This window comes from Phoenix dactylifera, chromosome 7, assembly GCF_051530095.1.
Source record: "Phoenix dactylifera cultivar Ajwa chromosome 7, Ajwa_hap1_PhDact_Kaust_v1.1, whole genome shotgun sequence".
NCBI classification, from domain to species: domain Eukaryota; kingdom Viridiplantae; phylum Streptophyta; class Magnoliopsida; order Arecales; family Arecaceae; genus Phoenix; species Phoenix dactylifera.
The window spans coordinates 32209912-32222010 of record NC_143196.1 but is presented as its reverse complement, the minus strand read 5'-3'; the positions used below and the strand labels follow the sequence as shown (position 1 = coordinate 32222010).

Below are 12099 nucleotides of genomic sequence, written 5' to 3'. Positions count from 1 at the left end.
AAATTAGGCCAAGTTGCACCCGGTTATACTTGCAAAGCTCATTCTGATGAGTCTTTCTGCATTATTATTTATTTATGATAAAAAATAGCAAAACTCTTAAAATAATAAAATCAAACTAATTAAGTTAGTAAGATTTGCTGCTACATAATTATGTAAATTGAACCATTTTTATTTACACTATGACCATCATAATAGTATAAATTGTTTGAAAATTCAATGCAATAGGAGGCCCAAGCCATATTGGGCTAATACGTAGATCTAAGTCCAAATCTTGTTTAAGACTTAAAACTCATTTGGTTCGCGAGAAGAGAGGAGAAAAAGTGTACTCAACAAAAAAAAAGAACAAATGTCTATTTGAGTTTTCAAAAAAAATAGAAAATTACTTTTTTGATTTTTATATTTAATTAAAAAAACAATATAGAATATAAGAAAGTCTAATTCCCGACCGCTAAAAATTGAAATTTTTTTTTTTTTAAAATACCTTCAAACTTTTAGATAGAATAGAATAAGATCTTTTTATTTATTCAAAATATACTAAATATTTTACACATTTTTTTAAAAAATAAATATTTAACTAAATAAAAGTAATTTCTTAACGAAAGCTATTCTGAAATTCATGATCAATTAAATATATAAAAAATATTTTTCCAAACATCGTGTAACAGCTTTTTTTGGATAAAATATTTTAATAAAAAAATTCTTCGTTCGACCTAAGTACTTAAATTTCTCCGCGGGGGATCTCACCACACGTCGCCTTCACGCCACCCCCGCCCTATTTGGCTATTTCTCTCCCTCCCCAACCCTTCCCTTCGAGCGATGAGAGCAGGACTCGGCTTCCTCTCGTCATCCGCCGCTTTCCTCGCCACCGATCTCTTCCCCACTTCTCACCTCACTCTCAAACCTCTCCTCTTCCCTTCCCCCAATTCTAATCGGATCCCGGCGAGGAGGCCGCCGCCGCCGCCGACTCGCCGGACCCTCAACGCCGCCTTTTCCGCCATGGCGTCCGCCTACAAGCCCGAGGAAGCTAGGGTTCCGCCTGCCCTCCAGCTTCCCACTCCCCCGGTCTCCAAGGTGCGGTACTTCTGTTCCGCCTCCTCGATTCCCGCTCTGGTTTTGATCAAAAGTTTGATCTTTCCCCCTTTTTTGGCAGTTTAAAATCGCTCTTTGCCAATTGGCGGTGACTGCGGACAAGGAGAGGAACATCGCCCAAGCTCGCAAGGCGATCGAGGAGGCCGCCGGAAAGGGGGCAAAGCTCGTTCTCTTGCCTGTAGGTTCTATTAATCTGTTCCCAGATCCTTGTAATGGATTTCTCTTTAAAAATGAAATATTTTTATCTGGTCTTCTGCTCTGGTGATAATAACATTTAGTCACACTATTTTTGTAAAAAAAGTAATCATTTCTTTCATCAGAAACACCAAGTCACTGATAACGAACTCAGCTTTGAAATGCCCGTTTTAGTGTCTTGAATTCAGTGTGATGCTCGTGCGAAAAAAACCTGCAAAGCTGATTTCTATCTTTTGTATTGCTACCTTTTTGCCTGTCACCTTACAACTTACAAGTTGCTAGATCGAGGAGCAGTACAAGAAGTCAGCATTAGCTGTGCAGACATTTCACATGAAATCTCAATGTCACGAAAGCATTTCTGGCTCCATCTATGAAAGCATGGAGATCAAAGTTTTAAGGTATAGTTTTCATTTGTCTCGGCAATGCCAAGACAATGAATTCAGCATTTGAAGTGTCACTTCACTTTTTAAACTGAAGTTTGGTACTTCAATTGATGCCTTTAGCTCAGAGCTATAAATTTAGCATTTCAAACACTAAAATCCTCACGAAGCATGATAAGCCAAACAAAAAAACAATATCTGATTTTGTGCATGCATTTGCAATGCCTACTGGACAATAAAGAAGTGGGAAGTCATTTTTAGTTTTAGTAAGCCAAAAGAGTTTTGGTTCTGGCAGTTTTGGCAATTTTGTAAGTTTCAACTCCAGTTTTGTCAAGTTAAACCACAAAATAGAAAAAATGAAAAACAGTGAAAAAGGGAAAAAAAGTGAAGGAAAATAGGTCCAGATAATTTAATTGACATTATTTTGAAAGTACATTTTATGGTTTTGGACCTTTATGAATACCGTTTTGGTGGTTTAGATAGATAGATAGATAAATAGATCTTCAGGTTGTTTTGAGTCTAAGTATCAGTTTATTTTTCACGAAACAACTTAGACATATGATAATCTAAATGTCTTCTAGGATGGTGAAACCTACGCCAAAAATTTGGCTCATCTAAATTACTATGGAATTTAGTGCTGCAATTCTCTCAAAATGGCAAAATCTAAGTTTAACCTGTTAGTGTTGACAAAAGGCTTTGCAATTGTAGCACAAATGAAGAAATGAAAAAATTATATTGATAGATAGATAGATCAAAAATTTAAATCATTCTTCACATTCTTTTGAGTGTAAATATCAATTTATTTTTCACTCAACTTAAACATATGTGAGGATCTGTGCAAGCGTGTACTCAGTCTCCAATCAGCTATGCACTGGGTAGATCTTGGGTACTTATATAAGACTAAGAAATTTAAATAATATCTTTCAGCTAATCTTTTTGGGTGAGAAACTAGGTTGTGACAAATAGTATCCGAGCGGACTTGGCCCATGGCCCATGTGGACTACGAGACACTGCAACACGGGCTCATTGAGGCTAGCATGGTAAAATCTATGCAAAAATTTGACTCATCTGAATTACTATGAAATTCAGTGAATTTGAGTTTAACCTGCCAGTCTTGACAAAATGCTTTGGAAATTCAGCACAAATGAAGAAATGAGAAAAGTTCCACACAAATGGCTGGCAACAAAAGATAGAACTTGATATACATGTCATAATCCAAGAGATCTCCAAACATACAGAGAACCTACTTCAGAAAGCCCCATCAAATTTAGTTGTAAGCTTGTTCCTTTTCCATTTTGATAGATAAAAAAATTCTTTAATATATGGAGCTTCTTGATTTAATTTTTTTAATTATAATAATTCTTATCAACTTTAAGGTCATTAAAATTAGAAAGATTTATAGGTGACCAAGTACATGCATAATATATGTTCTACTGTGGAAAATTTATTTTGACAGCTGTATATAATGGAAAAATTATTATTTCTTGTTTTTACTCATTATGATAATCACAATTTAATCTGCATTTCTTTTCTTCATCAAAAAAAAATTTCCTCAGCTTGTGGTGAGAATTTTTCCTTATAACATTGTTTGGTATCATTTATATCAGGAAATATGGAATAGTCCCTACTCCAATGATAGCTTTCCAATATATGCTGAGGATATTGAAGCTGGTGGTGATGCATCTCCCTCATTTTCAATGCTGTCAGAAGTTGCTCGGAATCTGCAGATTACAATTGTTGGTGGATCTATACCAGAACGCTCGGGTGATTGTTTGTACAACACATGTTGTGTCTTTGGTGCAGATGGGAAGCTCAAGGGAAAACACAGGAAGGTGCAATACATGAACGGTTCTGACGTTGGCTGCATCTCATATAAGTCGATAAGTTTGCTATGTCGTAGACATAAAAAATTCTTATAACTCTGAAAGTGTGGTTATAGATTTTAGTTTTAATTTTAGTATACAAAACTTAGGATAAGCTTGTGATTCTTTTAGGGTTCTTCAACAAGCTATATCTTTCCCCGTGGACATCTATATTTGATGCCAATAAAAATTTATTAAATGGCAATTCTATATTAACCACATTGTAGAATTTGCATTGTTCTTCATTTTCAAAGATATGTATGGTTCATATTGAGCATTTGTTTCATTATCTCTTGTTTCTCCTGCAAAAATATCCTGCATGATAAAATTTTATGGACTCATATCTGATGAAATGCATTTTATGAAACACAGATACATCTTTTTGACATTGATATTCCAGGAAAGATTACCTTCAAGGAATCGAAGACTCTTACTGCTGGGCAGCACCCTACCATTGTAGATACAGGTTTGAAATTATGTGGTGCATTATTACCAATTTGATAAGGAGTCCACATCTTGCACGAGGGATGCATCCTAAGATAAAAATGTCATATACTAATGTCACCAACAAGTATACCACTCTTATGTAGTTAATATATTTGAAATATATGTTGCATCTCATTAATCAGAATCGTAAACCATGTTATTGCTTATCAGGTGCTTGCGGTAACTTGCAAGGGTTTTTTATGCTGTCCACATAAAGCGAAGAAGTTTAGCAATCTGTTCGAATAGTTAAGTTCATGTGTAGAAGGGTTTTAGTTTACAACATGATTAAAGTAGCTCAATATAGATAAATCTGATAATTCTTGATTTGCATTGCAAATTATGAGTGTTAAGTCTGAACCTCTACAGTATATATGATAGCAAACGGGGCATCATGGTCCATAAAAATCTTACACAGTCACTTATTATAATCCAACTAACAAGACATTTCTTGCGTATGGGTTTGGCCTTATCAATCTATGTCTTGAGATTTGATCCTATCAATGGGATGCTTGTGATTTTGATCTTTCATTAGACTTTTCATCCAACTCCTTTTTCCTGCTTTTTTGCTGAACTTGTTTTGACTATCCCACTCAAATACAAGTCTCCATTGAGTTAGGACCATAGCTTTCCTAAGGTGGAAAGTTCATCGTGAAAAAATACAAATGAAGTTGAATGGATTTTAGCTTGTTTGTGGTATTATGCTTCCTCCCCCTTCTCCATGCATTTTCACACTATTATGAATGATTATCCAATCTTGCACAATCAGTCGAATTATGAAAATTCAAATATGTTCACAACATCACACATTAAATATCTTGTCTCTAAAATGTAGTTTGTTTTTAAACTCAGGGATGAGCTTCTAACCTCTAGAAATTACACCATTGCCGGAAGCATTTCTGGTATGATCTGTGATTTGGATGCATTATACTGGATTGCCGAGGGATAATGAGCAATAGCACCAGAAGTAACTCTGGCAGTGTGTAGTGTCTTCAAGTCACATAACTTAAACATCTTGTTCTAACGACTTGCAATCTACTTTTAATGAATATAATAATAATGTTAAGATCATAATGAATGCCTTATCTGTAGCAATGAACTGAGCAAGTCATAACCAAATCAAGTCAAACTGTCAAAATTATTCACATTGATTACTAGCACCTACATAATCAAATTATGCACGACACTTGGCTGTTTAACCTGTTGCTATCTCAAGTTCTCAGTTTATAGCATTTTCGAGACCATGCAAATGCAAAAACCCAAGAGCTTTGAGAATTCAAATACTATCCATCCACCTAGCACAAGCTTGATGGAAATTCTACAACATTTGTGCTGCCCCATTTCGCTATCTACACAATTTTTCACATTAGCACCCACTTGATTGTTGCAGCAAATTTTACCTTTCTATTCCATTTTGGGTATTCTGTAATATTATATTTGCATATAATTGCTTGTCACCTTTTTTAATTCCTTTTAAGATATACTGTTCATTATATTGCTTTGTCCTATTTTTTAGTGCCGGTAGTAGAGATTCTAATAATTTGATATTCTGAATCATAAGTTTTAATTCTGTAGTCTTCCTTTTCTTTTTTTCCTTTTATTTCCTTTTCTAGTAAGAAATATAATCATCTAAATATGTATACACCTGCTTAACCTTAAATCTCTGCTGCAGATTGATTCTGATTTGTGGTTGCAGATGTCGGACGTATTGGTATAGGTATATGTTATGACATCCGTTTTCAGGAACTAGCAATGTTATATGCAGCAAGAGGTATTTTCCATTCATATATTTGCAATGTGTATGTGCTTTCAATTTGTAACTTGATTTCTTCATGCAAATAAATGAATCAATGTGCTTTTTTTGTATTTTGAATTTCTGGAAGTACTTTGTGTGGAAAATAATTAATTATAAAGTTGTCGACATTTCAGAGAATCATTCACTAGGAAAACACAAGTTACAATTTTCAATCATTTCTAGCCTAAGTCATTAGAGATGCTGATTGGATTTTGTTCTTCCATAACTTTGGAACTCCTTGGAATCATCTTTGGAAGGAAAAAAAATCCTAACTTGGCTTAAAATTTGAATTTGTGATTCATGAGGTAATTGATAAGCATTAGTTCAAATCTATCTATCTATCTATCTATATATACACACACACATATACATACATATATATATATATATATATATATATATATATATAGATTTATACATACATAGATATATATAGATTTATACATACATAGATATATATAGATTTATACATACATAGATATATATAGATTTATACATACATACATATATAGATTTATACATACATACATATATAGATTTATACATATATACATATATATCTATATACATACATTTATATATAGAGAGAGAGAGATTTGGACTTGGCTACACTCAAGTGGATCTCCACTAAGATTCGGTTAGTTTAGAACGGATAATGGGATCCCGTATCAATGATCCAAGCTGTGGATGTAATCTACTACCTCTAAATTGCTTACACACTAAAAATCATATAATTTGGAGAGAGACTCCTAGCCTATGCATCAAGTGGTCAAAAAACATAAAATTGTTTTGTGTTATTTAGACTATCCAATTTTTTCACCACTTGATGCAAAGACTAGAGATCTCTAAATTCCAAGATTTTTTATATGTAAGGAGTTTAGAAATATAGATCACATCTAATGGCTTGGATCATCGATGTGGGATCCCCATTGTTCAATCTAAACTTGATTGGATCTAAGTAGAGATCCACTTGAGTGTATCCAAGTCTAGCTTGATGTCTCTCTCTCTACATAAATACACACACACATAAAGTGTAGTTTGAACAAATATTCTAGAGGCATGTGGGGGAACATTTTCCTTTATTCTTTCTGTAATTGGGAACTTTACTTGAAAAATCAGATATTAGATTTCATAGCAATGCCAGCCTTCACTATCTATTGGAATCTGTGGCTTTATATTATTTCATTGATGTTCTTTGTGAACTTCAATGCTTCAAATTGGAAAGCAGTATCCCTTAATGACTTCTTTAGCTAGCCTTTCCAAATTTGTGCATGGTAAGTGCTACTAATCTTTCTGGATCTAGAGAGGATTATCCAGTAGAGATTTTGCATTGTAAAAATCATGTGATTAACAGTTTGGTTAAATTCATGGGTTTTCATATGTAAGAATACGCTTATCTTGGGCCCATCTATAATAGGATGCAGAATTTCCATACTATTTGATACATATAGATTCTTCGAACTATTCACTTTATTTTCTTGGATCGGATGACAGCTGGCAAGGTATCTCTATATGAAAATATCCCACCATCCCTAAATTTCTGGGTTGTGACTAGCATAGCCAACCAGTTATTAGTAGTTATAAATAAGGATAGTTGTTAGTAAGTATTTTTTGTTTGTTTTATCATGCTTTGTTAGTAATGTATCTCATACTTCTCTGTTTCTGGCTAGTAATGCTTCTTTAGTATAAGAAACTTTATTCTTTCTGAAAAGGTTATAGGTTAGATACTCTGACACAATGGCTATCCACATTAATTATAATATTACTGCATGATCATGCTGTTTTCCTATTTTTGTTCTCTGTTCATTCTCTTATTATAAAATTTCTTTTGATCACAAGTATCATGCCTTAAATTGCCTGATGCTTTTTTTCATGCTTGATGGTCTCACATTTCAAGCATTTACTGATCCTTGGACGACTGGCACTTTTGACTTTAGGTGCTCATTTGCTGTGCTATCCTGGGGCATTTAACATGACTACTGGTCCATTGCATTGGGAATTGCTACAAAGGGCAAGGTAATGCTGCATCTTTCAGGACTTGAACTAGTGTTTTACATCAGTATTCTGTGATTGCAATTTTTCTTTTCCTTCCTGTTTTTGCAATAATTTTGTTGAGAGGTTGTGACGACCATGAGCCATTACTCTTTTATATCTTAAACTATTTGTTTAAGTATAGATAAATATATCCATTGGAACAACTATAATCAGAAGCGACATCTACCAAAATCCCAACCACGGCTACCCCCAACCTCCCACCGCACATGCACGTGCAAGGGGGAGAAGAAGAAAAGAAAGCATGCAACCATCTCCCTGCATATATATTCACGTTTGTGTATGAATGACTTGCCTTGGTATTAGGATCCTTTGACTGACGGTCATGTGATGCTTTTGAGTGTGATTGGTTAAATAGGAATTTAGTACTCATTTGCAGGAAGCCAAGAACTAAGCTGAGAACATGATAACAAGGTTTGGTATACTGATACTGAGTACTATACTAGTACCTTACCAATATGGTATGATGCTTCTGGTATAAAATGGTACAACCCTTATATTGGCACAAGGTTGGGAGACTTTTTCTTATGCCCGTCCACATTTCTACTTGAAACCGGGTGCTATGGGTTAGTACAACATGAAATCATATGGAGCCGGTTGATTCCACTCAATACATGTTGGTATGGCCCTTGTGCCATATTGAATCTCAGTACTGTACCAGTATCTTGTGGGTAGGGTACAATATGATGGTACAAGACGGTATGGATAGGTATAGCGAACCATGCATGAAATATAATATTGTGCTATCACGGAAACAAAACTTAGAGTTAAGACTATGAAGTCATAGGAGAGGGCATATCTCTTGTATGCTTGAGCATACATACCTCAAGCAGCATATCCTTACCATCTATATGTAGCTAGGTACAATCTATTGGACTTTGGGATATTATTTCTCTCCAGTTCTTGGCCAGACAGTGAGTTTTACATTCTAGCCAAGGCATCTTCAGTCATAAAGGTGCCTGCCGAATGACCTACAAGGCCTGTATCCTTCCTAGATTTTCAGTATGCTATGGTGTGCAAGCATGTCTTATTGCAGCTCATGTATAAATTAAATCTAGTAGATATTTCTATTTCTTCTGTTTACATTCCTAAGTTCGCTGATGAGTTTCTATTTTCTTTCCAGGGCTGCTGATAATCAGGTATATGAATCTCTATGGCCTGCATATTGTTGAAGTCACTTTTAATTGCCACCCTACTGCAGATATTTTGAATTTGGGTCCATTACTTTCTTTCTAGTTTGTTTTCCATCCTTTACTAAGATCTTTGTTTGGTTCACCATCTATCTTTATGGCAAAGTAAACTCTACCTTTGGAAGAACCTGTCTTTTAATCTTTACAGTCAGTGACTGATTTATATTTAAGTCTAACAAAAGTGCATCACATGCATCTTATAAAAAGATTTGGAAATTTGTCCCTTTTTTTAACTATTTTTTGAGAAAATTGTAAATGACTAAATATGCCTATCAATATTAAAGAATTGCTCTAATTTTAAATATGAATAACCTGAATGGACTCTATGATGTTTTCTTTTAGTGTATTACATAAAAGTAATGGTGAGTTTTTATTTGCGGCAAATTGTCCAAATAATTGCCCAAGCATATTAAAGAAATGCTCTGATTTTTCTTTCAGTTATTTGTGGCTACTTGTTCCCCTGCTCGTGATAGTAGTTCTGGTTACGTTGCTTGGGGTCATTCCACACTCGTTGGACCTGTAAGTGGAAACCTAAAATCTCAAGCTACTTTTTCAAAGTACTTCTTGAAGAAGACTATGTCCATTGATGTTGCGCAGATCACGCTTAACATCTTTGATCTGCTAGATTTGTCTTTTTCTTCCAAAATATCGGAATCTACTGTGCTTAAATTGTCAAATTCTTGAAACTAACACATTGTTGCTTGTCTGTCCCATTCGGTTGACAGTTTGGAGAAGTGATTGCAACCACTGAGCATGAGGAGGCAATCATTGTAGACGAGATTGATTATTCGTTAATTGAGCTTAGAAGGTAGTCTATTCTCTGAGAGGTTTATTATTTTTTAAGTGAAAGTTTTCAGAATCATAAGATTTATTATTCAGATTTTGTCTCAAATCTGATTAAAGCATGAAGTAGTTCTGGAATTATCAATGTGAATTAGATTGAAACATAAAATAATTTGAATTTCATTCATGTGAATGATTTAAGTTGCATTCACAAATCAACCAAACACAAGCTAACGATTAATAAATCGAATTGTTTTACATAAGCATGTGGAGTTGTATGCAGCTACCATGACATGGTTCTTTGTTTGCTTGTATCACTTTGCGCGCATCATTTTTTGGTAATATAAAGATTACGGTGAAAAATAAATGGTATAACTTAGTATAATATATTTGGAATGTCAGTGAAAAAAATGATTTAATGAAACCTCAATTCTCCTTTAATATTAAGAAAATCACCAGATGTTTCAATGCAATTTTAACAATCAGAAAGATACGTAATAAGAGACTGCCATTTGATTTTATCCATCCCTCTGGCATTTCTCTTTAGACAATATTTTGAATTTCAAGCGTCTTGCGATAGCTTTGAAAGTTATGGCTCCTCATATGTTGTTTTATATGTCACACTCAATGCAGGTCAAACCTTCCACTTCAAAAGCAGCGCCGTGGGGATCTGTATCGGTTGGTAGATGTCCAGAGGCTGAATTCTGAGTAGACAAAAAGGTGGGCTTCGCTGTTTCACGGGTGAATGACTCAACCTGTCCTTGTCCTTCCTGCAAATGCTTGAATCAGATGAGCTGTCTGTTTAGACTTTTGTGAGGGGATTTAATGGACCTGATAATTTATGTAGTACCTTTCATACCTAGAATCTGTGAAGGCTCATCTTTCCATGGATGCTGTATTCAATAATGGTGTTGACACTTGAGCCATTTCTTGACTAAATGGTAGTCTCTGTATCATGATAATATCAACAATTTTTTATATTACAGCAAAACATCCATATGGCCTATTATGAGACTACCGAATTTGGTGTAAGGTTGATCCATTATGACTTTTAAAGTCATGGATTTGAAATATGAAAAAAAGCTTTTCTATGCGGAAGTAAAGGTGTATATATTTGATCTTTCTCGAGATTCTGCAAAGATGGGGGCCTCGTATCAGGGAGTACTTCTCAGGAGAAAGATGGAAGAACCTGAAATTTTTTTTTACGAGATCGACGAGGAAGAATGCAAGAAAAGCTTGTTTTGTTTTGACAAAGAGCAGCCATCTCTCAACAGGAATAAATGCTGAAAGGATATGATAAAAAGGTGCACGATTACTAGCTATCAGAGAGATCCATTTGGACAGTCTTGTGTTATATTAGCTGAACGCTGCTCATTTAGGTGTGCTGTTTGGATCCAACACCACCCCGTGTACCATTCTCAAGTAATGATCTCAATTTCTTCACCCCTCTACCCTGTGAATGATATTGGGGTCCGGATTCAGACCCAACGCAATACGTGACTGTGCATGGGTTGGGCTGCATGGCCTCTTGTTGGTGGGATATCAGAGACAGCCATGGAGGTTGTTAAGGTGCCAACAGTTAAGTTGCATGTCTCTGTGAGTGAGAAAGCTTGGCACATCAAATTTGAAAGCCTGGCATAGAATTAGAGTACTTGCTGGACCCAAGCCTGAAACCTTTTCGCTTCTTGAAACAATGTAGATGGTTCTGCTGTTCATCTAACTTTGCAAGTAAAGACTGAACATGAATCAATTGCAGGTGAGACGTATCATCATGAAAACCAAAGTCCTGACATCTCTGTCTCTCCTCATCCATATATAAGTTTCCGAGAAATAAGATGTCCATGGCTGAGTTGCTAATGATTTGAAAGACATCTCAACAGTATGGTTGGTTAGCAAGCCAAACAGTATTGGCGAAAAATGCAGCAGTTTGATCCACATCCCCTGCCACCCTCGTGTCGCCTCTGCCTCCGGATCGTCATACAAGAGAACAGTACTCCAAAAAGTCATCCAGCCATCAACCACCTCCTCGTGAACACATCACAGGGGAGAGAGAACCCCATTAAAGCACAGCAGGGGCCTACAAGCAATAGAACGACACTTTATTTTATGGCCAAGTTTTCGAACAGGGGAGTCATTTCACGGGATTTTTGCCCCTGTAAACGCAGTTGAAGTAAAGTAGAGAGAGAACAGAGAGAGAGCAATGGATGAGTTAAAGTGTGGTGAGATGCACGTGGGTGAGCTCACGCGTGGCAGACAGTGTCAGAGGAGTT

General features: G+C 35.5%; 1 protein-coding gene across 1 annotated transcript; it reads left to right on the top strand.

The window, feature by feature from the left end:
- The first annotated feature begins 747 nt into the window (after positions 1 to 747).
- On the top strand, positions 748 to 10846 carry LOC103712796 (Nitrilase/cyanide hydratase and apolipoprotein N-acyltransferase family protein). The gene is made up of 10 exons (XM_008799425.6): positions 748 to 1071; positions 1151 to 1267; positions 3272 to 3496; positions 3899 to 3992; positions 5706 to 5780; positions 7742 to 7820; positions 8980 to 8995; positions 9485 to 9565; positions 9772 to 9854; positions 10463 to 10846. The coding sequence occupies exons 1-10, from the start codon at positions 817 to 819 to the stop codon at positions 10539 to 10541; spliced, it is 1104 nt and encodes a 367-aa protein (XP_008797647.2). The 5' UTR covers positions 748 to 816; the 3' UTR covers positions 10542 to 10846.
- The last annotated feature ends 1253 nt before the right edge of the window (positions 10847 to 12099 follow it).